This window comes from Lycorma delicatula, chromosome 8 (assembly GCF_047948215.1).
Source record: "Lycorma delicatula isolate Av1 chromosome 8, ASM4794821v1, whole genome shotgun sequence".
NCBI lineage: Eukaryota > Metazoa > Arthropoda > Insecta > Hemiptera > Fulgoridae > Lycorma > Lycorma delicatula.
Genome location: NC_134462.1, coordinates 72,916,618 through 72,943,804, shown reverse-complemented (window position 1 = coordinate 72,943,804; position 27,187 = coordinate 72,916,618). Strand labels below are relative to the sequence as shown.

General features: G+C 29.1%; 2 protein-coding genes across 7 annotated transcripts in view; one reads left to right on the top strand and one right to left on the bottom strand.

The window, feature by feature from the left end:
• Positions 1-27,187, top strand: part of LOC142328838 (N(4)-(Beta-N-acetylglucosaminyl)-L-asparaginase-like) — a 95,545-nt gene that overhangs the window by 5,133 nt on the left and 63,225 nt on the right. For 2 of the 4 annotated variants that reach the window (XM_075372929.1, XM_075372928.1), the window contains exon 1: positions 7,552-7,800. The exons of the other annotated variants lie outside the window; for them this stretch is intronic. In XM_075372929.1, coding sequence (XP_075229044.1) covers positions 7,755-7,800 — 46 coding nt within the window. In that variant the 5' untranslated portion in view covers positions 7,552-7,754. Of the gene's footprint in view, positions 1-7,551; positions 7,801-27,187 lie in introns of those variants that run through there. 4 annotated transcript variants of the gene reach the window in all.
• Positions 1-27,187, bottom strand: part of LOC142328839 (uncharacterized) — a 67,364-nt gene that overhangs the window by 20,242 nt on the left and 19,935 nt on the right. For 2 of the 3 annotated variants that reach the window (XM_075372931.1, XM_075372933.1), the window contains exons 1-3: positions 22,328-22,362; positions 5,331-5,516; positions 2,255-2,630 (exon numbers count right to left, since the gene is read on the bottom strand). In XM_075372931.1, the coding sequence (XP_075229046.1) occupies positions 2,255-2,630; positions 5,331-5,516; positions 22,328-22,347 (582 nt within the window). In that variant the 5' untranslated portion in view covers positions 22,348-22,362. Of the gene's footprint in view, positions 1-2,254; positions 2,631-5,330; positions 5,517-22,327; positions 22,363-27,187 lie in introns of those variants that run through there. The other variant, XM_075372932.1, reaches the window with a different exon arrangement.

Here is a 27,187-nt window from a genome sequence, read left to right as displayed (position 1 = left end):
ATATTAATTATATTTCAACAATAAAAATTATGGTATTCTCGCCACAATTTACAATTTATATGGTTTTGTAGTACAATGTTCTAATATAAATTTGGACTTGGCTTTAATAATTTTTTAGTTTATTATCCAAAAAAAAAATAATAAAGGAAAAATTATAAATTAAAAAAAAACATTCAATAATAAAGGAATTGAGATTTAAAAAAAAAATCAATTTAAAATTTTCAAAAAAATAAATTCCAAAACACTTTATTTTTAGATGAAAGTTATAAAAATGTTGCCTATGTCTTAGTTTTCACTCATAAGTTAAACTTCATCAAAGATCTTTCTGAGAGCACTGAATAGATGTTTTTTTTTTTTTTATATATATTGCTTCTTAAAATAAAGTACTGTAATTATTTTTTTTAATTTTAATTTTTTAAATGAGGTATGTCATTGATACCCAAATTCAAAAGAATTGGCTTGCAATAAAAAAAAAATTGTTAAAAATAACTTAGTAAACAATACAAATAAATAAAATTAAAACTGCCAATCAATTTAGAGAATGCATTTATAGATTTAGAGAAAGTTGGAATCATACTTCTTATATGAACATTACAACAGAATGTGAGAAGTCTTAAAATTAAGAGGAATTGGATAGAGAGCTGCACAAACATAAGGATAGATATTGCCATCATTTCTGAAACTAAGAAACTTCTTAGTTTTAACTAAGAAATTTTTTGTAACTTTTAACTAAAAGTTACAAAAAATGTATAACATATCCTGATTTATAGCAGTGTTAACGGTAAAATAGAGCATTTGTGAGAACATCCATTCTTCTTTCAAATAAATTTATTAACATTATCAGAAATTATGATTTTGTAAATGAAAGAATTGTCATGTTGCAATTGTAGCAAGTGTCTCTCAGGTTATTTATATTAAAGTCTTAATGTTTGCTGATAATCTGGTTGTTTTGAAGTGAGAATGAAGATGATCTGCTGTTTAGTCTATTTAAATTCAACAAGATAGCTAAAGATTTTAATTGCAAATTGCCCATTAAGAAATCGAAGGTGATGGCTTTAAAGGATAAGGAACCTATCAGATAAAAAATTGTAGTAGAAAATGAAGTTCTTGAACAAGTCAGCTTTTTTAAATACCTAGGTTGTTCCTATCTTATGATAGAAATAATGACACTAAAATTAAAACAAGTTACTTTAGGCTGGTTAGTGGAACTATAAAGTGAAACTTAGAGAATAAATCATGAATTGACAGCTATAACTACATATGACAAAAGCTATGCCAGTGCTTTTTGCACAGGCATGGAACATGGGGTTTAAAATCTAAAGATCTGAGCACTAGGCAAGATGTCTTCCGCATAGTGTTAAGGGTGTATCCTGTCTGGATAGAATTAGAAACAAAGATTTAAACATATTTCTAACCATGATAAAATTTTTGCTTACAAATAAAAATGGGCAGATTATTTGTTAAGAATGCAGGAAGAGAGAATAACCAAAAAGGGGGTTTAAACTACGCACAGGTTGGAAGAAAATCAAGAGGTCGTTCAAGGAAATGTTGGACGGTTGGAACAGGTCTATGATCTAAACTGAATTAATGATGAAGTTTATAAAGAGATAATAATGCATCTATTAATATTTTTACATCTTTATTTTAGATCTTTTAAATCCATTTTAGAAGAGTATTAGGTCGAAAAGTCTTCATTTTAGTAAAAGATAATTGATTTAAGTGGGATTTAAATATGAATAATTTTTTATAATATTGTTTCATTCTTTACTGTACATTTAGAAGATTATTATTTGAGTGATAATAGCTTCCATTTATTTTTTTTATTGACACCTAGTGAAATTTATTCTTACATGACAGGTAAATAAATATTTAATGACTGGGATTTTAGAAAATATAAGCAGAATTGAACAGAGGTTCAACAAACTATGAGAGTACCAACAGACATTTACAAAAATATTTTTTTATCTCTGGGGGACCCCTGCAATTACCTAAATTGTTTCATTTGCTCAAAAGACAAATATTAGAGATAAGTGTAAAACTTCTTTATAGAATCTTTTTTTTTAATTTTGTTTTGCAATTCCAATTATAAATTTTGTTAAAAGATGAAAATGGATATTAAGAAATGCTGTAAAATTCACTTACTTATACCTTCTAGTATGTAAATTGGATGTTATATTCTAATTTAAGTTATACTTGGTTATTTTCAAATATAAGAAAAAATAATTATTTAAATATTTCAAAATGAATTTCTTACCTCTTCATCAAATTCATCAATAGCAGTCTGAGCTTTTTTCTTAAATGATGCAATTGATTCTTCAGCGAGTGATTTCTGCAATTTATTATTTACTCCAATTGTATCAAGTAGCTGATCTTGGAAAAATCCTTTTTTCTTCCTACCTAACATTGCAGAATCAAGATCATCTTCTAAAATTGATTCCCTTGCTGCAGCTAAAGCCGCTCCTCTTTTTTTCATATTTCTTTCTGTAGCTAAAGCATCTAGTTCATCTTCTAATTCCTGTCTTGCTGCTCTTGATGCTTTCAATCTCTGAATACTTGAAACAACATCAGATTCAAAATCATCTTCAATATTATTTGCTGTTGATCTTGATGGTCGGCTTTCGAATGGAGAGCTGAAAAGAAATGAAATTATCATGGAAATGTGTAATTCAAGTGGCAATTACAATTCAAGTATATAATTCATTAAGCTGGTAGAATGGTACCTCACTCTGTAATGAAACTTTCTATATAAAAAACAGAACCACTACCATTATGCAGTTTCACAGTTATATATGTTAAAAAATTTAGAATCCATGTAAACATCTGATGAAGAAGCATTGATAATTTCCATTGTGATAACTGCCTTAAATATAATCAAAGCTGTCAAAAAAGGCTATGCTTTCTCTCTCCAAGCAATTGGTCACTGGACCTAACATTCCAGTAATTTTTCTGGATCAAATTTTATTCCTTGATCATAACTGAGTAGTATTTGATTAGTATGAAACAATGGTGTCAGTGCCATCTTCCCTAAACTGATCAAACCCTACTCCCTCAATTCAAATATCCACTGTTTTTCTTTTCAGTTCCTAGAAAAAATAAATATTTCTCTCAAGTATTTTCTTATGTCTTTTATATTTAAATTCTTTCATAAAATCTTTATATTTTCTTCTAATTTTTTTTCAAATCTCTTTCTGAAAATTAACTTAAGAGCTGATTATCAAATGCAAGTATATGAAAAATGATTATCCATTTATTCTGAGGAAACATGACTATAATTTTTGGTTCAATAATTTTTATCTTGTCAAGAAATTGATTTAGTTAAACAAATCTATCTTTCAATCATTTACATTAAAAATAAACTTTTCTGTGAACAAAACGTTCAGTAAGTTCTAAAACTTTCCCATTCTCAAGTTCAGTTCCATCATATTTAATTTTTATGGTGCATAAAAATTAAGTCATTAAACATTTTTTTTGTAGGGAAATTAAGAAACAAGAAAAGGGAAGAAACAGTGATATCAATAGTCTTCCTGGGAAAAGCTAGCAACATACAAAATCACTAAAAGTGCAGCATTTTCTTTAAAGCTTATTGCAGTAAGTAATATCTCAGGTAGAAATGTACTTAATCATATATCTGTATGTGTAGTATATCTTACATACAGCCACATTTGCCCTTTATTTGGAATGGAAAGGAACTGATTTCCATCTTACGTGTTTTAAAATAGATAAACAATATCTCTGTAAAAAATAAATACCTCATTTAAGAGTTATTTATCATTTCATGCTGCATATTCTAAATAAATAACAACTTTGGAGCTTATTTGTTTTGGGAGTCACATCCAGTACTCTGTATCTACAGTAAATAAAACTATAAAAACTTTGATTTCAAAATCATATCTAATAATGGTTGTGACATCCCTGTGTTACAACATTATTCTTTTCATGTCTGAGTACAATATTATTATTTATATTATCACAATAATAATAGCACGCAACCATGTTTTGCTAAACACACTTTTGGTTTCTTTGCAATTCCTTAGAAAATTATTTAACATATTGTCTATGGTAGTTTTTTTAGCACATGTAATTTTTGTGGTTTACAAGTCCCCATTGTCTGGAATTCATATTTCTACTGGTGCATTACAGGACATTCCTATCTTGTAAGATTTCATCTCTTTTAACGCTATCTGTCAGTCATTGATGGTATGAGCAGTACAAATGTTTATCTTGTTTAGGCTCCAACCTTATCAATTCTATACATGCTGGTACTGCACTAGTGACAGTAAATTTTGCCATTTTGTTTTTTTTTTTACTAACTACCTAAGACCTGTACCATAGAAGGGAAGTTAAGGAGAGAACAAGATGCCTCACTGTAAATACTCGTACAGGAGGTTCATAACTGCAGCAAGCATGGTAATTCATCAATTTTATTTACCTGCGTATCCTCATCATCTAAATGTAACACAACAGAATTTTTAAAATCATGAAGCAAAAGTATGAAGCAAAGTCTGTGTGTGGTGTACTGGTCTTTAAAATTTAAAATAACAGTTTTACCCCTTTATCAGTAGAGTACTGCTAGCATTCCATTAATGAAGGAGCTGCACAAACCAAAAGATTGTAATGGCATGCCAAACTGATTTAGAAGTACAATTTCCTTTGCATTTTGAAAGTCCCTTTCCAGTTTTTTTTTTTAATATTTATTAAAATGTTAGTGTTTTATCATGATGAAAAATTTATTTCTTGTTTCTCTTGTTACCACAGCTGCCTGATTCTTGTAAAAATTAAATAATCTTTCTGTATTTATATTTCAATCCAATTTTGTTTCATCATTCATCATCATGAGTGATCCTTCCACTGACATCTGAGAGCCTAATTCATATCCTACTGACAATTTTCCACTATAGCTCAAAGTGCTCTACCATTCGAATCAGTGTGCCTAACGTTTCTCCAGTCGCCTCTTCAAATTAGTCCAGCCACCTTTTTAGCGGTCTTCTGCATGATCTGCTTCTCTCAATTTTTCTCCACACCTCCAGGGCTTCTCAGGATTTTTGCCGGGTCTAGACGAAAGTTTTATATCTATTTTTTAAAAATCTTTTTATCTTTTTTTTCATTACAAATAATTTATTTTAGTAACTGAACTCTACAGAAGTACTTTACTTTATCCTTTTGTATAGTAATATCTACTTTACCCTATTTATAGTTCATTGACTATGTATATAACTATTTTTAAAATTCTTTTACATATATAACTAAACATTATCTGCTAGAAAATTCTAATTTAACATATATAAATATAATGCATGCATTTAAAATTACTATGAATAAAGATAACTTACCTTCTGCTTATTGGCTCCTCAACTATATTTAATCTATCTGAGAGACCTCCACCATATTTTCTATCTAAACTATCCACTACAGGTTTATAATACCTTTCGCCTAAATTATAATTACAGTCATAGACACGTGTACGTGGCCTGCTTAAATATCTCCGTCTTTCAGACATTTTTGGTGTGTTATCAGTCCTGTAAAAAAAAAAACGTAATATAAAAAGTAAATTCAAAGTGAGGAGCTACATTTTTATTGTTTTAAATTTTTCCAACTATATTTAAAGTATTTTAAAATTATAATAATTTTTATGTGCAGGATTTTAATTTTGTAAAAATTAAAACTAAGCTTCCAGATTAATCTAGTAATTAAACTTGTCATTGTAAAATCAGCTGATTTTTGAAGTCGGGAGTTCTAAGGTTCGAGTCCTTGAAAAGGCAGTAGCTTTTATTTGGATTTGAATGTTAGACTGTTTGTACCAGTATACTTTGATGATTGGGTTTCAATTAACCTTATGTCTCAAGAGTGGTCAACGTGAGTTTTGAAGTCAAGAGTTATAAGGTTTAAATCCTAATAAAGGCAATTATTTTTATACAAATTTGAATACTAGATCATGGATACTGGTGTTCTTTGGTAGTTGGGTTTCAATTAACCACACATCTCAGGAATAGTTGACCTGAGTCTGTTTAAGACTACCAATACATTTACACTAATGTTGGAGCTACGTCAGGCCTGGCAAGCTGATAGCAGTAATTACATTTGCCTATATACACAAACCCAGTAGAGGTAAAAAACTGATTGGAGAAAATACACTAACAAAAATTAACATTCATTGAATTTTACAACACTAAAGTTTTTTTTTTGTTCTCCCTATAAACAAAGAAGGTGTTATGAACATGAAAATGTTTGGTTTTTTTTCAACTAGTAGGTTTACTAATTGTATGTGAAAATTAATTCACAATGAAATTGTGTACATGCATAAATTGTACATTAAATTAAAAAAATTTAACTCCAAAACTTAAAAATCAGTAATTTGTTTAATTACTATACTGTTGAAAAACATTTAAAATGCAGTTATCTTGTTTGATAAGTTTTCTATAAATATAAACTAATTGGATAAAACTTATAAAATTCTTTTGATGTAATAAATTAACAACTGTTGAAGGCATAGATCTTATTTATGTACACTCACAAGTTCGAACTAAATGTATAAATTAGTAAATTAACATTCCAATATAAATTCAATTGTACAAAATCAATAAAAAAAAGAAGGTTTAATCTAAAATATAGCGATAGGTAAAGAAATTTGTCATTTTGTAGTTCTAAGTCCAATAAAATTGTAAAAGGAAAAAAAATAATACTACGTAAAAGTAAATAATTATTACGATTATTATAATTCCAAAAATGTAATCCTAAATAGATTACATGATTTTTTCATCATTCATTTTCCTGAACCATTTTTTGGGGGAGGATCTTTTAATCCATAAGTTGTCTAATAAAATACTATTTTAATAAAATACTATTTATTTTAATAAATAACATGAAAAAATAAAACCTAAAACCGACAGTTAATTTTCTTCTTAGAATCTGCATCAAACAACAAGATCTCAACTTGTAGTTAGGGTTACACTTATGTAGTTATAACCTTAATCTTAGCTGCAGGTGTTTTGTTTTATATGGGTAATTTTACTAATATGGCTAAATGTTTATTACCTCATGTCAAAACAGACTCTTGAAAATATGTCAGTCACAAGCTGAAAAAGTGTTCAGTTTTGCTTTTTAATTATAAATGACATTACTTATATTGTCTACAATTTATTAACATACTAATTATTTTATTAATTGATACACACTTTTACTTAAATAATTCATTCAGATTTTCAAATTAATTTAAGATGAAACTTTCAGTTAATTTAGTTTCACAAATACTATTTATTTAAAAATAGACACCATTTTTAGCCTGCATAATGTATAAGCTACCAATGAAAACATTTTGGCATAGAACAGAATGTAAATTTTATAATACTTGACATATATATTTACAATTTTATCTGTTTATTTTATACTGTTCTTTTGTAAAAGCAGACTAATATAATTTAAAAATATATAAATACATTATAATTTGTAATGAATTATTTAATGATTTTTACAAGCAACTAATTTTGAAAGTGGCATGTCGCAACTGATAAAAACATGTAGTTGGTTAACGTATAGTATTAAAAGAGGGCAATGTTATTTATACTCCTATACGGGAATGAGAACTCTCAAGTGCTTCAATTCAGCATCATTACTAAAGTTAGATGCCAGTTTCTAGGACAAATTTTAAACAGATTTAAAATAAACCACGTTGATTTAAATATTAAATCACACTTAATAATTTTTTTTTTTCAATCTTTAATACTTCTAAGTTTTTAGATCGTTTATTGCAATTAAATATGATTTATTCCATTTTAAATTTAATCACATTTCACAGTCTTATTTGTAAGTAAATTTTTATTTATTTATTTTGTTTTTCAAATATGTCTTGTACCAGAACATTTTGTAAATTAATATTTCATTAAATATTTTAAAGATACACTATTTTAAAAACATTTATTTTTATTCAGATTTATTTCAGTTGTAATAAATTTTCTTTTAAAACTTGCTATTTTACATAAAATTCTAAAATATGAATATGTTAAGTCAAAATATTTAATTATTTTTTCAGCTGTTAATTATTTTCTCAAGATTTCAATTTTTATCAAAATCTTTGTCAGTAAAGCTACCATTTTTTTGGTCACTGAAGATTTTATTTGGAAATATTTGTGTTTTTGTTCACAGAAAGATAGTGAGATTTGATTCATATCTATTAGTTTGTAAACTTTGTTCTGCTTAAAATTCTCTATCTGACAAATAAGATGATGGATTAAATTAGAGATTCAGTGATACGTTCAAGGTCATTAAACTTTAATCCAAAATTAATTTTGGTCAATCATCTAATAAAAACTTGATATAAACAGATGAATTAACTACAAAATAATATCCAAAAATTAATCTTGTTCATACTGTAAAAATAGATGGTAACATGATAGAACCGTACAAAAATTATTAATCCTCTTAACCATGCATTATTCATTAAAAACACATTTAACAATTATTTTAAATAAATGGAAAATATTTAAATTACTTGCTTTCTTTTTTTAAAACATAACTAGATATTCTGTTACATAAACAAAAAAGTGAATCAATTTGTAGATAATATAAATGGTAACAGTAAAGATGATCATAATAACAAAAAGTTTTTCAAAATATTCTTAAAGTTTTACTTTGAATTGAAAACTAAAATTAATGCCAGTTGCCTTAATGTATTTTTAAAAACTAATCTTCAATCGCATGTTAGAATGTAAGCAGAAAGTTTTTTCCATTAGTGTATGAATATTGACCAGTGGAAAGAATACTGCTGAGTTGGCTGTGGTAAAGATAGTCATTATGAATTAGCTGGAAAGAAACTGCCACATAGTAGGCAAAGCTGGAATGTATAGAAAATAAATTTGTTTGCTGCTATGAAATTTCTTATTAATTAATGATAATTTTATAATTATGTGAATGTAACATTTTCATATCTAGAAAAATGTAGGCCAAATAGTTTTAAAAAATTAGCAGAATCAGAGAAGTACAGGGGCTCATCAGTTATAAAAAGAATTGAAATGTTAGAAAAAAAGAAATTGAAATAATTAAATTTTTTCTATTAGGAGCTGGTTGTGCAACCACTTAGTAATTAATTGGTTGTGCGCAACTGATTGTAATTAATAAAGTAATAAATTGTTTTTTCCTACTATAAGATTCTTGAATGTGCTTTTTATAATTTAATTATAAGGACTACTTCGGACGTATTCGCAAATAAAAAAAAATTAAAATTCCCCTTCTGTTTTTATTAAAATGTGACAAAGTTGACCATCCTTTTATGAAAATTAGTTGCCTTATTCCATTCTTGACATCAATGCTTCTTCTACAATACACAAATATATCACCTGTATATCACTAATATATGCCTGCTTCTAATCAGTACATGAAATTTCACCAATATTGCTCCCAGGTAATACACCTCAGTTACTGAAATAGAATCAGTAGTAAGTCAAACTAGATGCTATTTGAGGCTTTTGTTTAAGAATCCATTTATGAAAATGCATACATTTTATTGAGGAAAATGAAATAAGCAAAATAATAATTGAAATTTATTGTAGAATTACCACTCTTACTAGAATCAGTTTTATGTCCCAGAAAAATACTATATACAAAAATAAAAAGCATTTTTTTTTCAATATGGAATATTAAATAGGTGATGTTACAAAACTTTGGAAAAATTATATTACAAAATTTTTAATTTCCAGCACTGGAATTTACTGGAATTTTATTTTAAATATTTTCTTAAAGTTTTATTAAACATAATTCAAAACTGACATTTTTTATCTTTTAGAATATAATTTAAATAAAAAGGTTGTCCACAAAAAAAAAATAATTTGGTATTTTAATTAAGCTTCTTCCAATAATAATAATAATAATAATATGCAATTTTAAATATTGATAGAAATATTTAATAATTGTAATTAATTAATAATTAATCAATAAATATATATATATGTATATATATAAAACATTATCTAACATTATAACCACTGAATCAAAATAATTATTGTTAACATTAAAAATTACAATAAAAAATTATACCACTAGATATATAATTCATAAAAAGTAAGAATACTAAAATATTTGTTTGTAGCGCTTTCAGAGCTTACAACTCCATCAACAGAATTTTTTCCTTTTACAAATTACACATAATGTGATACATATTAATAGTAATAATACATATTACACTTATTAATATTTTAATTTCATATTATGTGTAATTTGTAAAAAGTAAAAAGGCTGCTGATGATGGAGCTGTAAGCTCTGAAAGCACTATAGACAAATAGGGAAGTGTTCTTACTCTTTATAAACTGTATCTGGTGGAATAATTTTTTATTATAACCTTTATTGTTAATTATATATATATATTATATATATATATATATATATATATATATATATATATATATATATAATTAACAATAAATAATTAATATCATTAATCATTAACGGCTGGTTGATTTTTAAATTTGTTCTTTCTCCAATTTTTCTTAATGTTTATAGATATGTTCAGTTATTTCCACTAAAAGAACCAATGTATCTTTTCCGTTACCCCAGTTAGGATTACAAATTAGTTAATTTCTTCATTTCATATGAAATAATTTTAAAATTTCAAACATAGTATATATATATATATATATACATATAATTTTTGTTATGTATTTTATTAATCATTATTCCTAGTAAATGAAATACTTTCAGTTATATAATTTTAAGAAGACAATAAAATCATTCTTATGATATGACAGTATATAAAATCTCTTCTCGCATATTTCTTGTAAGTTGTGACACTGATATATATGATCCTATAATTTTTTTGTTTTTAATTTTTCATAAATTTAGTTGTCAGTTATTAAAATTTGTAGAAAATCATATTGAAAAATAATTTTTATTATTTTTAGTGTAAGATAAAGTAATTTAATCTAAATTTAAGTTTATTTAAAATAATACTTTAACAAACTGAGTCATCTAATTTAATAACTGTCTGCTTGCAAAAATCACTTGCAGTCTGCTAGTAGAAGAAGGTGATGACAGACTTATGTAGTAGTATTTAACCCTTAGACCTAACCATTTAACCTTGGAAAAATCCTTGCATAATTCAAGGATTTTTTCAAATGTCTTCTGATAAAAATAATTCTTCCTGAAATTTTGTTACGAGTTGATTCCTTGATACTATTGATAACTATTAAACTGCTTATTTATAATCAGCTGTTTAAAGTAAGTAATACATGTTTTTTCCATTAAATGGAAAATTAATTGAAATAGTTACCAAATTATATGTTGTAGTGATTTGAAAAGATGCAGACTTAGTCAACAGAATTGCGAATGGTACAGCTTAAGATTAGATTTTAAACACGGAAAGCCAAACTAAAAATATACATTGAGACAACTGTCTTTTTATAATGAACTAATAGATACAAGTAAACTGTCCCCACACTGGGCTCATGACTTGTGCTTAAGATATTTAAAATGTAGTCTATTATGTATTTGACCTATTTTGTTACTCAATACTGGTTTTTGGCACTTAATTTGATACTGCTTGAAGTTAAAATGTTAATAGAAAGAACTTCATTATTTTTCTTTATTTTTTCTATCAAGTGACAGATTTTACTTTTTTTAAATAGCTTTTTTATTCAGTTTCACTTAGGTACTACATTCTACAGAATGGCCAATATACCTTCTCAGTTGCCCAATACATGTTTAACAAAAATAAAAAAAAAATTGTACTGAGTAAATCCGTCTAAAGATAAAGTTTTAAATTGATGTCTTTTAATAATCACAAAAAAATGTTTGAAAGATCAAATTCATAAAAATTAATTAAACTGCATGCATTTTTAATACCCACAATATTTATGAAGTATTTTCCATAAGAGGTTTTATTAAAATATCTCCTTGTAAGGGATAAATACAATGGTTTATTAATTTTTACATTGCTGCATTCGATATCTAGTCCAACCAAATTAAACATAAAAAAAAATTGTTACCTAGACTTTTATAAGTAGAAATGGTAAAGGGGCTTATAATAAACATAAAAAAAAATGACTGAGAGAATATCAGGGGAGATTTAGACCGCGGAGAAGCTGTCCTGAACAAATAATAACTCTCAAATTAATAATGGATGAACACAAAATGAAACAAAGGCAACTAATAATATCACTCATAGATTTCCAAAACCCCTACGACAGTATTCATAGACCATCAATGCTGAAAATACAAAAAACCTAGGATTACACCTGAAACTAATAAAAATGATAGAACTAATGTTAACTGACACACTCCAAAATAAAATTCAGAGGAGAAATATCAGAACCATTCCTAATCAAAACAGGTTTAAGACAAGGAGATGGACTATCCCCACTGCTCTTCAGTTGTGCCCTAGAATATGTAATGAGAGAGTGGTACAAAAAAGACTCATCATATGTAACAATTGAAACAAGGAAACATGTAAACCATATCAAAGTAAACTGTCTAGGATTTGCAGATTACTTAGTGTTTCCAGCCAATATCATCGAAGAAGCTAGAATCCAAGTAACTTCATTGGAAGAACTAGCAAGAAAAATAGACCTAAGAATATCATATGAAAAGACTAGAATAATGGCCATAAATCCCCTGGTATTGAACTACATAATCATAAACAGACATAAATTCAAGCTAGTTGAATGGTTTAAATATTTAAGAGAAAATATCACACATAACCTCAAAGAAAAAATAAACTGGAAAGAAAGAACACAAAAGCTCAATTATGCACAAAATACCATCAAAACAACATATAACAAAATATGCATCTCAATAGATACCAAACTCAAACATTACATAACTGTAATCAGACCTATAATACCATATGGAAGCGAAACACTCTTCAAACTAAGATCCAACATTTCCTTCTCACCAGAGATGCAAAGAATAGAAAGAAGAGTTCTAAGAACATGCATAAATAAAAGACGACTTACTGATGGGGCAGAATGGAGACTCATACCAAACCAAGAGGTACATAAAGACGTAGAATCTTTTCTTTTTTATTTTTCTTTTCCGCAAAAATAATTTAATTTTGACGAAACTTGGTGAAAGTATACCTTTCTGTGTCTTAAATAACCACAAATTTCTTTGACGTCAACTTTCGCCGGGAATTGCAATAATATAATTTGTTACCCCTTTTCAACCCTCCAAATCAACCCTATACCACCCCCCGCTCGCACATTTATTTTTTTACGTTTATTATAAGCCCGTTTACCATTTCAACTTATAAAAATCCAGGTAACAATTTTTTCCCCCTCTAAATGAGTTATTTCGATCAGTCTAATCGGTTAGTGAAATATCGCTAGTACTAATAGGAACATCTGTAGAAATCGATTTCCAAAAATTGTATACTAAATCTGTTGTAGAAAATCTATTTCCAAACTGAATACAGATTTTCTTTCAATAAATCATGTAAACCAGTAAATAACATGTTTAAATATGATGTATAATTCGTACTATTCTATCAAATGATTAGAAAGATAAATTTAAAAAAAGAGTTTTTTTTAAAACTCCTTTTAAAACTCCTTTTTTCTTTAACAAATCGTATTTATCCCTTTAGATATCCCTCTAGGAGTCATTGACTGTTTTAACTAAAACAAAATTCTCAAGTGGTAAAAATTTTATTCCAGATTTTTAAATAGTATTTTTTTAAGCCTGTTGAAGAGAAATTTTTCAGATATGATTTATTATGCTTCATAGAATACATAAAATTTAATTAGAAAATTATGATAATAGTAACGAATCAAAATCTGTTATATAGTAATAAAATATATTTTGGAAAACATAAGAACAAATTTTTCTCTATAATATTAATATGATTAGCACATATAATTTGTTACAAATACTAATCTGTAATAAATTTATTACTTCATATGAGCTGTCTGTTACTTCACAAAATAAAACAGCTGAAATAAACCGTATACTAAATTCATTACTTCATAACGAACGTATATAAAAAAATCACTAATATTTAGCTGCCAGAAACTGGAAATAGATTGAAATAATTAATTAAAACACTTTGCAGATTTATTTACGCCCACTTTTTTTTTTAATTAGAAAATAAATTATAAAATATAATTTCATCATAAAAATATCTCGTTAAAGTAAATTAGTCTTTGGATGAGTGTTTCATCTTATAATACATTACTGTACTCGTAGTTTATAAATTAAAATTTGTACAATTGTTTGTTTTTATAAATTTATATATAGGTGTGAATGATTTATAAAGTAATATATACAAGGCGGAATTCATTTGGCTGAATTCCGAAATCGTTAATATTTTTACTCAAACATTAACATTACACGTTTATTAATAGTACAAAATTAATAATGTTTATCTTCCCAATTTTTATGCATCTAATTTTAGTAAAACTTGGCATTGTTGAATTTATATATTTTATATCTGTGTAAAATTCAACAAAGCGAAGTGTTTATACAGACGATGAAGCAGTCCTAGCCCTGTTATAATAAAGAAAACGATTAAGAGTGTTACACAGTTTTTCTGCTTGTGTACGATTACAGTATCTTAATGATTAGTTACATACTAACAAAATTATGGTAATTTGTTATTTAAGTTAAATTGATTTATATGATATTTGTTTTTATAGTTTAATTGATAATTACTAAATCTTAATTTATTATTACATAAAAATAATAATAATAATAAAAGAAGTCGATGCCCTTATAACAAAAAAAAAAAAAATAAAACAACAATACACGCTACATTTGATAGAACATATATACGAACGAATTATAATTTTTTTTCTAATTTTTTAGTCATTTAACTGATTTGGTGTTATTCTCCATTATCTTCTGTTCTCTGCTCTGTTTATCTCAACATAATGATAGTCTAAAATGTAGTGAGCCTTTTGCGCACGAGATAGCGTTAGCGTCCCAAAACTCAGGGCCTATGAGACGCAGCGGGTCAGAGTGAACGTCACTTGACAGCTGGCAGTTTGCGTTACATTTTACAATTTTATTTCGATAAAAGCGCAAATGCTGCGCAGGCCCGTGAAGAAATTTGTCCTGTTTATGAGCAAGATACGTTATCAAAAGCAAGAACCAAAAGATGGTTCAATCGCTTTCGTTCTAGAAATTTCGATGTCCAAGATGCTTCTTACAGTGGACGACCAATCACAGAAAATATGAATGATATCCTGACAAAAGTCGAGGAAGATCGGCATTTAAGCATCGGCATTGACATCGTCAATGATCTAAACATCCGTCAGAAAACAGTGTTAAACCATTTGGAGAAAGCTGGCTACAAAAAGAAGCTCGATGTTTGAGTGCCACATGATTTGACTCAGAAAAATTTACTCGATCGAATTTTTATCTGTGAATCTACTGAAACTTAACGAAATCGGGCCATTACTGAAGCGGTTGATCACGATTGATGAAAAAAGTAACCTACGACGATAACGGGTGAAAAAGATCGTGGTCGAAGCGAGGTTATGCTGTGCGTTTGGTGAGATTGGAAGAGCATCTTGCATCATTAGGTGCTACCACGAGGCAGTACGCAAGACTCAGACCTGTACTGTCAACAATTAGCGCGTTTACACCTAACAAAAGAAACGACCTGAACTGGTCAACAAAAAAGGTGTCATATACCACGCTGACAACTCCAGACCGCATACATCTTTAATGATCCGTCAGAAATAAAGAAAACTTGACTGGGAGGTTTGGATGCATCCATCGTATAGTCTGGATCTGTCACTGTCAAACTATCATTTGCTTTGGTCTCTGCAGAATTCCCTGAATGGTGTTAAGTCAGTTTCAAAAGAGGCCTGTGAAAACCAGGGGTCACAGTATTTTGACCAACATTTCCCAATACATTTTAACCAATTTTTTAACACCACATTTCAAAACGGTCCCTTCTGCTTTTCCTCTTTTCTATGCTTTACCATTCTAAATAACTAACTCCAAACAGATATTTTTTACGAATATATTTCTTATTTTTAGATGTGTTTTGGTGCTAGCAATTTTTTTCATAATAGCTCTCCGTGCTTGTATCAGACTGCTTTTGATCACTTTCTTACTCGTCATCTTTTGTATCATAAATTTTCTTATATCTTCTATTTTAAGGTATAATTCGTTATTGTAATGAGAAATTACATTTTTCTGCCACGTTTCATAATCTTTGTCGTGTTTTATAGTTTTTTTTCCAAATTGAATTTCTCTCCTAACAATGAATCCATGCCATTCAGAATATCGTTTAACTTTTTTTTTCTTACTACTCAGAACAGTGCGAATGTGAACAATGCGATTCGCTAAAGAACAATGTGATGTGACAGTATACTTTTTTAACATAAGATCGAAAATGCCAGCAGTTTTAATGGAAATACTTGGTATTTACTTTATCTATCCCGTTGTCAATTGAAATTATGTTCATTTTGTATTATTAAAGAAAATAGTTGGTTCAGTGTAAAAATAACAAATCTAAAATTAATATTTCTTACACTTACAGAGAATAAAAATTGCAGTTTATTTTAAAGGTTATCATATTGAAGCCGATTATCGCAATTTTTTCCCCATTTTTAAAAAAAAAATTTCTCATAGTCTGTTAATAAAGTTTGGATCGTTGAAATTTAATTATTACAAAACAAGCGGTAAATGGGGTATTTTTTGTAATTTACCATTAATTTCGAAAGGTTTTCTGTAAATAAATTGTACTTATATAAGAATGAAGCAGAAAATAACAAGGTTTAATATGTTATAAAAGTCAATTATTTTCATTTGTTAGTTCCTAAGTTATTACTCTTTGAAAATAAGTTTTTTCTCTCATGACTGTTGTAGAGTATTTTTAACTAACACGTAATATTTTGAAATCATCCGTTGTTTTATATATATACGTAATTAAATAAAGTACTAATACGTAAATATATATGTAATACTTTTTTTAAACCGATTTAGATCAAATTTTCTTTTCGACGTATTAAAAATGTATTATTATAACAAAAATGCATTTGATATTACGTGGGTTGTTTGACGTAACTGATTATGAAAAACACCTCATTTTATTTTGACAAAGAACCGGGTAAAATGCCAAAATATTAATAGTGTTTACGAAAGACGCTTCAGTGTCATCTTTACTGATTTTCTCGTGTGAAACCTTTGTTTAGTAAAACAATTTCGTACTGGCTAAAATGATTACGAGTTGTAAACGTTATTTACAACGTAAATAAGTTTACTTTTGTTTTAACACATATTCTTATTGCAAATTTATTAATTTTTATTAATAAAAAAACATCATTGTGACATAATTTAAATTTAAAAATAACATTACTTGTTACTGCTGAAGGATGACGTATTTATTAGAAATTAAACGTAGATTATTTGTCGTTTTAACAACTAGAGTTAAAAATAAGTAAATAAAAACGTAGTATAGTACAAATATTACTTTTTTTGTCTTCTATTTATCGCTTTTGTGCACTTCTTAACTGATTTATAATCTGCGCTGATCTAATCATGTATTTTTTGAATCAACAATTATTTCCTAATATAATCTAATCTTTGTCTCTCTCTACAGATTCTAACTAATTTTTTTATATGATGGAAGTTTTCGAATTGGCACTATATATTTAGCCCATTCGTAATTTTTTATAAATTATTTTCAAAACCTCTTTTTATTTCCTTGTACGAAGTAAAAGAAATATTGTGATCGCGAAAAATTTCGGTTTTCAGATTTCAACGGAAATATCCATTTTGACCGCCTCTGAATCCATTTTGACTAGTTTTGGCATGACGTCTGTACGTACTTACGTATGTATCTCGCATAACTCAAAATCGATTAGCTGTAGGATGTTGAAATTTTGGATTTAGGATTGTTGTAAAATCTAGTTGTGCACTTCCCTTTTTGATTACAATCGACTGAACCAAAAGTGTCCAAAAAAAGCCCAAAATCTAAACAAATTTGGATTTTGGACATTTTTTCACTGTAGTAATAAAATAAGCCATCATTGAGAGCTTTTCAACTGTATAAATAAGTGGTACTTGTATTCATTGGTTCCAGTGTTATAGGCAAATGAAACTTCAATTAATGAAATATTTGGATCTTATAAGGGGAAGGTACATCGGTTTGAATTCGACTTCATTTCCTTTTTTTTAACTTTTTTACATTTTTTTTCTAACTATTTTTTTTAATTTAAATATATTAATTTATTAACAATTATTAACTTGTGATTGTAAAATAATCTTCACAATAAATAATTCAATAATAACAATAAAAAAAGAATGTGAAATAAAATCCGTAGTTATTACTGAAATTCAATTTATGTACTTTTAAACATATGTTTATGTAATTTATAAGCATTATTATATATGTGTGCATGCAATAGATTTGGTGAGACATCTGATTATTAATATTAATTGAAAATTATAATTTAGAATCGGATTAATTTTGGATTTTCTAGTTTAATGTTATTTAATTATTCTGAAATTTCTGTTTAATTTTATCTAAATTAAATTTAACTACAGAGTGACTACTTTAATCCGGAGGTCCCGAGTTCGAATCCCTGTCAGGCATGGCATTTTCACAGGCTACAAAAATTTCATTCATCTCATCCTCTGAAGTAATACCTATCGGTGGTCATGGATGTAAAAAAAAATTATTAGTAGTAGCGTAAAGAAAATTTGAAAAATCCTTACTCACTTCTCTCCCTTCACCAAAATCGGAAAAATTTATTTAAATGTTCGAGGTTTTTAAATTTTTCAACATGGTAAAGGTTGTATATAAAAAATAATCGAGAAAATAACTGGAAATGCTCAGTTCCTATCTTGGATACGAGGGGAACTGGGCACCTCCAGTCCTGTGTATTTGTTTATTTATTTAATTGTTTAACAAATTAAGTTTGGTTTTATTTTATTTTCATTAATTAAGATAACTAATTATATAAGGAAATAATATTTTCCTTTTATGGTTCATGTGTTAATAGTATTTAACAACTATAATATTCAACTGGAAAAAGGATTAAATTATGGCTTGTATGAAACCCATCATTGATAGCTGCTTAATGTTTACCATAGAAGTATAAATATTTAAATCTACGACATATCCCCAAGTAGTGTTTATAACCGTGGAACTTGACTTAGAACATTCCGTACTACTTCGAAATTTTCTTTTTACCTTATATTGCAGATAATACTGTAACACTTCATTCTTTGTTACTTTCCGTTTGTTTATAATTGTATCAGTGATCTTGTAACTTTTTGTTTGTTTAATGAGTCAATTAATGTGATCGGTATACTGCACTCAATACCTTCTGTTTATTTGAGTGTTAATTTATATTTTATTAGTTACTCATATCATTGCTGTCAGTTGAGATCTTGAGCCAAGAACATAAAAAATCACCCTGATGTTATTTTGTAATAAATTAATGATTAGAGATCACAATTCTGTCATTTTTTTATGATTGTATATTCTAGAAATTGTCTACAATTTATGAAATTTTTTTTATTATTTTTTTATCAAATTACTTCAGTTTATAAAAAAAGTCTAAACTGTTGACTTTTATTTAATTTATTTATTTGTTTTTATTATTATTATTTATGAACGAATATAATTTTTATTGATTTATTTCTAATAATTGATATTATTACATGACTTTTTTGTTGAAACACGTTATGGAGTTAAGCTCGCATGTGCGGCAGCATACGAACACAAAAGTAGAAATCAAGGAGTGTTCCGAACGTATGGATGCCTCTGTTCGTATGATAAAGATGTTTCAAGATGTTCTTGATGAAAATCGAAGAGCCTCTGGAGGGACAATCAACTCGGCCGGATACGGTGGAAGAGTCCACCCAGGTGAATTTCATTGTCACGGAAATGGCTTTGCAGACTCCAGCCGCCGGTCTTGACCAGACTGCGTTCTGGTCAGGTGCGGAGCTCCGTCGAATGATTGAGGATGGTTTTGGAGACTAGGACCTTGGGTGACTGATCCTCCGGAGCTGGCCTGATGTTCAATCGAAGTTATGTCCATGCGACCGGCCTATGGTACGACGCAGGTGATCACTGTGGCTGTGACGCCTATCCTTGCGGATAAATTATTGTCTGATGGACGAATCCGTATCGGATGGGTGGCTTGTAGATGTTATGAGATGAACTTTGTTTTTGCTGCTGGAAGCCAGGCCTCAGGGCCAATTCGTGTACCGGGCCAGATCGTAGTGGCCACTGTTTCATCTGTAGAGAAGCCGGTCATCTACGGAAGGATTGCCGGCGAGAGGCTCGGTGTCCTTCCTGTCGGTTGGATGGGCGTGCACCCGTGGGTAGGGGATGTGTCTGTGGGGGACAGCTTCGTCCAGGAGGGGTGGGAGGCTCCGGTGTCCCACCAGCAATGATTGGACGGGAACTCCTTCGCAGCGCTTTTTGTGGAGGGAATGTAAGACCGTAGTTCCGGTGGGGGATCCCCCTTGAACGCCTATTAAATTACATATGCATATTCTTTTAAAATGAAAAGTAAATAAAATCTTTTAATTTTTTCATATTTTTTTTTATTGTTATTGAATTTATCGTAAAACGTTTTTTTACAAACAGAGGATAATAATTATTAATAAATTTATATATACATAAAAAAAAAAAAAAAAAAAAAAAAAAAAAAAAACAGTGAAAAGAATGGAGATGAAGTCTGATTCGAACCAATGTGCCTTCCCTTTTAAGATCCAAATATTTCATTTGGCTGTTACTTTGGAACCAATCAAAGTAAGTACCAATTATGCATATTGTTGAAAAGCTCTCAATGAGGGCTTATTACTGCAGTTAAGAAAAAGTCCAAAATCCAATTTTTTTGGATTTTGGGCTTTTTTGAACACTTTTGATTCAGTCGATTGTAATTAATAGGGCGGTGCCCAACTAGATGTTACAACAGTCCTAAATCCAAAATTTCAACATCCTACGGCTAATCGTTTATGAGTTATGCGCGGTACATACGTACGTACAGACGTCACGCCGAAACTAGTCAAAATGGATTCAGGGATGATCAAAATGGATATTTCCGTTGAAATCTGAAAACCGAAATTTTTCGCGATCACAATACTTCCTTTACTTCGTACAAGGAAGTAATAAATAATAAAATTTTCGAATTCATCACTGGACAATGATTAAATTTTATAAAAATGGCTGGAAAGTTTTAGAACATCCTTGGCGGGTTTATTTTAAAATAAGTTTCCCCATTATTTTCGGGAATTGAATAAAAAAATAAATAAAACAAAAATACCATGTGTAAAACATTTTTTCAGAGTTATTATTTTTTAAATATATTTTAAAAACTATACATATTTTAGTCAAGAGAGAAATTCTAAGTAATTATTTTAAAAAATAATGCACATTTAAATTCATATTCTTTTGTAAACATACGCATTTATGTAGGAGTTTTTGGAGTGTTTTCTATTAGCATCTGTTCAGTTTTTATTTAAGTTTAAATTGTTAAACTTATTTTTAACCGTGACATTTTATTTATACAACTATAAATGTTAGAGTATATTTATTTAAATGAATAATAAATTTTTAAAAATTTACACAGCTTAATTTTGCTTACAACGTTTTTTTCTATATATTTTATTTATTTATTTTTTTTTTTAAGTTAACACGTGTAAAGAATTATCAAATTAATTTGTAATTTTTAGTTATGCCTTTTTTTTTGTAAAAATTAATATAGTTTTACTAACTATTACTCAAATATTCAATTTATATACGTAAATGTATGTAAAACATTAACTAGTATAGTAATTAAAATGGCTCTGTTTCGTACTTCATAATTTTCTCGAAATTTATATATATATATATATATATATATATATATATATATATGTCGGAGAGGCGAGGAGATTTGTCAGGGATTCAACGTTTTGTGCTTCACTCATTCCCACCATTACAAGTGGAGAATATATCAGATTACACTAAAGTTCAATTAATAAAAATGAGTAGATAACTCGTACAATGAAATAATTACAAATGATAATTATCACTTATCAATAACTCAGTAGCACACGAATTACAATATAAGATTAATTCAATTTAGAATTCAAATAATATTAAAACAACTTGCGATAGACCGAGGCTCAGGGAAATAACGAATTCGCGACCACCAGGACGTCTGTTCGATCTGGGTTCCAAAGCAAGACTACCCTTTCTCCATATTCTCAAATAATATACCTACTGCATATTTCCTTTTCCTTATTAATTTTATGATACCCCTATCGTCCTGGGATCCCGACTACGTTGACAACCATGTGCCTACCTAGCCTAAGCCTACCGCAATAAAACAATTTAAACCTTATTTTACAAAATATTACTAGTAATAATACATTTCTTAAAACTACTAAAAATACAGACATTCTAAAGAATATTCTCATCGTTTTGTCGGAAGATACTCCACTGTACTTTATTCTCCGACACGGCCATTCTGACAATCACACGCCCTCGGGTGTATCTAAAACATTGAGTTACAGTGGTATTTTAATTTTTGTTTTCAACTGACCTCGGTCATTATAAAGCGTTTTACAATAGTTAAAGTACAAAAGATAGATTCAGAAGTCCTCTCGAGTAACAGAAATCCATTAATTATTCATTATCCTAAATAGTCATCGTACAGTACTCAAGAGATCGAAAAGCCATCAATCATTATTCCTTATCAGTTAACTGTCAAATAAGATTTTATTTCCTCCACCAATAGACCTCTGCACTATCTCTAGGCTACCCTGTATGCCACATACAGTATCATACATATTCTGTAGTTGCCACAACTACCTGCCCGACACATCATCAGGTGCCCATCGCGCCCTGATCAAACTAACATTAGCCATTATTTTATTTTGCAGTTACGACTACACACTGATGCATGTGCGAAAAATAAAAATTCCAGGTCCACGACCTGCTGCCAGCCATTAGTGCATTGCGTCATTGGTGGTCTCTTTTTAAACCATAGTCCCTGTTTCAGGACCAACATCAACAGTCTTATTTCCTCCACCAATAGACCTCTGCACTATCTCTAGGCTACCCTGTATGCCACATACAGTATCATACATATTCTGTAGTTGCCACAACTACCTGCCCGACACATCATCAGGTGCCCATCGCGCCCTGATCAAACTAACATTAGCCACTAATTTAGTTTGCAGTTACGACTACACATTGATGCATGTGCGAAAAATAAAAATTCCAGGTCCACGACCTGCTGCCAGCCATTAGTGCATTGCGTCATTGGTGGTCTCTTTTTAAACCATAGTCCCTGTTTCAGGACCAACATCAACAGTCTCCTCGGCACAACTTTCATTGTCCGAGGAAACATCCAACTCATTAGGAATATAATTCTCAGGCATTTCTCTCAACTTATCATGACTATACTTATAACTTCTACTACTACTTAAAGATTTTAGTGTGTACCTGTCGGTATCAAGTAATTCTGTTACTACGAATGGACCTCTAAATTTCCTATCGAGTTTCGTTTGATTACGTTCTTCGTTCTTAATCAAAACGTGATCTCCTATTTTAAACTTATTAACCTGTTTTGGTAAATCGGACAAAGGGTTTCGAGAGAAGAAATCCGCGTGCGACATACGTTTGCCTTCTCTATAAACTATATCGAACTGAAAAGCCTGTAAATAAGCCCACCACCTATGGACTCTATCATTAAGATCAATCTTATTTTGAGAAGATTTCAATGAATTACAATCAGTTACAACAGTAAATTGTCGTCCATGCAAGTAATGCCGAAAAGGTTTAATAGATTTAACAACGGCCATAGTTTCGAGTTCGTAAGAATGATACCTGGACTCGGCTGGGCTTGTCCTTTTACTAAAGTATTCAATAACTTTATTTTTACCGTCTACTTTATGCATGAGTATTGCTCCGTACCCATCGGTATGCAGTTCTATAGGGTAATCCGGGTCAAAGATAATTAAGACGGGTTCGTTGGTCAAAGTATGAATTACTTTTTGTCGGGCGTTTTCATGTGTCTCAGTCCACTCAATATATTTTTTACCTGAGGTAAGAGCATATAATGGTTTCATGATTTGTGAAAACTTAGGGACAAACCGTCGGAAATAAGATGCAAGGCCAATAAACTGTCTAAGCTGAGTAACGGTCCTTGGAGCGGGTAACATTGTTAAAGAGTTTATTTTACGACGGTTTGGACGAACTTGTCCTTCTTGAATCTCATACCCAAGGTATGAAACAGATGTTTTGAGAAAAGAACATTTTGAAAAATTAAATGAGAATCCCGCATCTATAAGAATTTTAAATACCACTCGAAGTCTTTCAAACGCTTCTTCTATCGTATCTGCAATTATAAAAATTTATAATTTCGAATTTACTACATTCATTTACTACTTTAGATTTACAGATTTTTAAATTATTTTGAGAAATATTTACTTCAAAACCCAAGCTCAAAATTTCTCGACCAATTAAAATATTATAACTCAAATATTCATCTGGGACAACGTGAAAAAGAATCTCTAATGTAAACAAATCCATAATCACAATAGATAAAATTTGCATGCTACAATTTACTACAACATTTCCGATGCCTTTCAAAATTATTAATTCATTAATTCTACGTCCAGAAAACTTAATCGCTATCGATTCCTTTATTAATGAGCATTCCGCTCCTGAATCAAAACAATATGGAAGCGACTCACCAAGATGGTTTAGAATACCAGTAGGGGCTGCAACTGTGCAAAGATTCACACGGCGTTCGACGCTACCATTCTCCTTGTTGTTCCCTGGACCGCTACGGCTGCTGAACCTTCCAAAGCTTTGCTAAGCGCAGATATCAATTCACTGCCTTGAAGAGGATTTTCTAATAGACACAATTCTGCTGCAGAGCACCAAGCAACAGAATCCGATCCCGCACTCTCTGGATTAAATCGTGGTAACGCAACACTTTTCTTTGTCGATAATGGCTTTTGCATACAACACTTCATAAACTCAAACAATGTATTCCACTGATCAGGTGATGGACCAGATGGAGACGATCCCACTTCTGATGTCGGAGAGGCGAGGAGATTTGTCAGGGATTCAACGTTTTGTGCTTCACTCATTCCCACCATTACAAGTGGAGAATATATCAGATTACACTAAAGTTCAATTAATAAAAATGAGTAGATAACTCGTACAATGAAATAATTACAAATGATAATTATCACTTATCAATAACTCAGTAGCACACGAATTACAATATAAGATTAATTCAATTTAGAATTCAAATAATATTAAAACAACTTGCGATAGACCGAGGCTCAGGGAAATAACGAATTCGCGACCACCAGGACGTCTGTTCGATCTGGGTTCCAAAGCAAGACTACCCTTTCTCCATATTCTCAAATAATATACCTACTGCATATTTCCTTTTCCTTATTAATTTTATGATACCCCTATCGTCCTGGGATCCCGACTACGTTGACAACCATGTGCCTACCTAGCCTAAGCCTACCGCAATAAAACAATTTAAACCTTATTTTACAAAATATTACTAGTAATAATACATTTCTTAAAACTACTAAAAATACAGACATTCTAAAGAATATTCTCATCGTTTTGTCGGAAGATACTCCACTGTACTTTATTCTCCGACATATATATATATATATATTTGAACGTTTTAATTAATTGGTTTTCCTTATTCCTTTTACTTTGTATTTCCGTGATATTTTGGGTAAACATGAAGCTCTGTTTAATATTAGATGTTTATGTTTATCTCATCACGAAGATCTCATTTAATCTGTTTCCCAGATTTTAAATTTACCCAAGTTATTGTGGCCTCAATAATTCTTCACCCAAGTGAAAATTAACGCATAGTGTCTCGCCAGCTGTAACTCGAATATTCTTCTTTTTTAATTTCCTGACATCATAGGTTTAGAATTAATTAAGAAGGAAAGTATTGTAATCAGTCAAAAAATGGGGTATGGTTTTTTTTCATTTCTCGAAGTTTCATGACCTAGGGACCCAAAAAACAAAAAAAAAATGTTTGGGTTAATATTCGTACGTACGTGTGTTGGCGTGTTTGAAGCTTAATAATCTTTGACTGGATAAACCATTTTGATGAAATTTTGTAGACTTGTTTATATAGCGCAATTTAGTTTATCGTTGATTTGGGTTTAATGGATGATTGGATTGATCTAAATATGATTAAATTAAATATGATCTGCAGGGATTCCTGCAGATCATATTTAATGAATATGATTATATATTCCCATATATACCCACCTTCTGGATCTGCAGGAATCCCTTGGGATTCCTGCAGATCCAGAAGGTGGGGATAGATAGTTTATTTGGGTGTAATTTTATAAAAATTTTGTAAACATAACCCCACTTTTTATTAAGTTCAATACATGTTTGTCTTACCATTTTAAAAAAAATTGCCAAAAATTCCCTGTTCACTAAAAATCGCAAAAATATCCTTTAGTTTATTATTTTTAACTAAACTTTTTATGTCTTCCTAGGCATTTTAGAGTGCAATTAGTCCAAAAAAAATATATACTTTGGGAGCAACATTGTTGGGGAGCGAAACAAAGTTTAAAAATATCGAATTTTTTTAAAACTTTTTTTGGTTTTTTAACTTTTAATAATGATATTACAATAAACTTTCATCACAATTCCCCCATCCCCAAAAAAAGTAATCTTGGGTAACGTTTTACTGGTTGCACATTATTTAGTGGTATCTTTTTTTAGTTTCTTTTATTTAACATAGTAAACGTAGAAAAATAAAAAAATACCGATTGTGAAACTTTTTTTGTTTTTAAATAATGATAATTTTATAATAAAACTTCATCATAAATTAGCACCACCCTCCCTCAAAAAAAAAACATTTAGGTAACTTTTTCATAAATAATTATTTTTCCACCATATTAGAATAAATAACCAATGCCAGGAAAGTATTACAACTTTCTTATCAGATTTTTTTATTTTAATTTTTATTCTTGTTTCTAATAACAAACCTTTTAGAAGTAAATTTGTTTCTTATAATTTTTTTTCATATATAATTCAGTACACGCTTATATGCTTATTTTACTTTTTTTTTAAAAATGGGTCACCGAATTCTTCCCTTCCCCAAAAATAAAAAAATGTGTCTTTTTATTTATTGCATATTTTTAACCGAACTTTTTAAATTATCAATTAAATATAAATTAAAAATATATCGTTTTTTTTTATTTTTCATGTATCATTATTTTTCCATACTTAATCAATGCCAGGAAG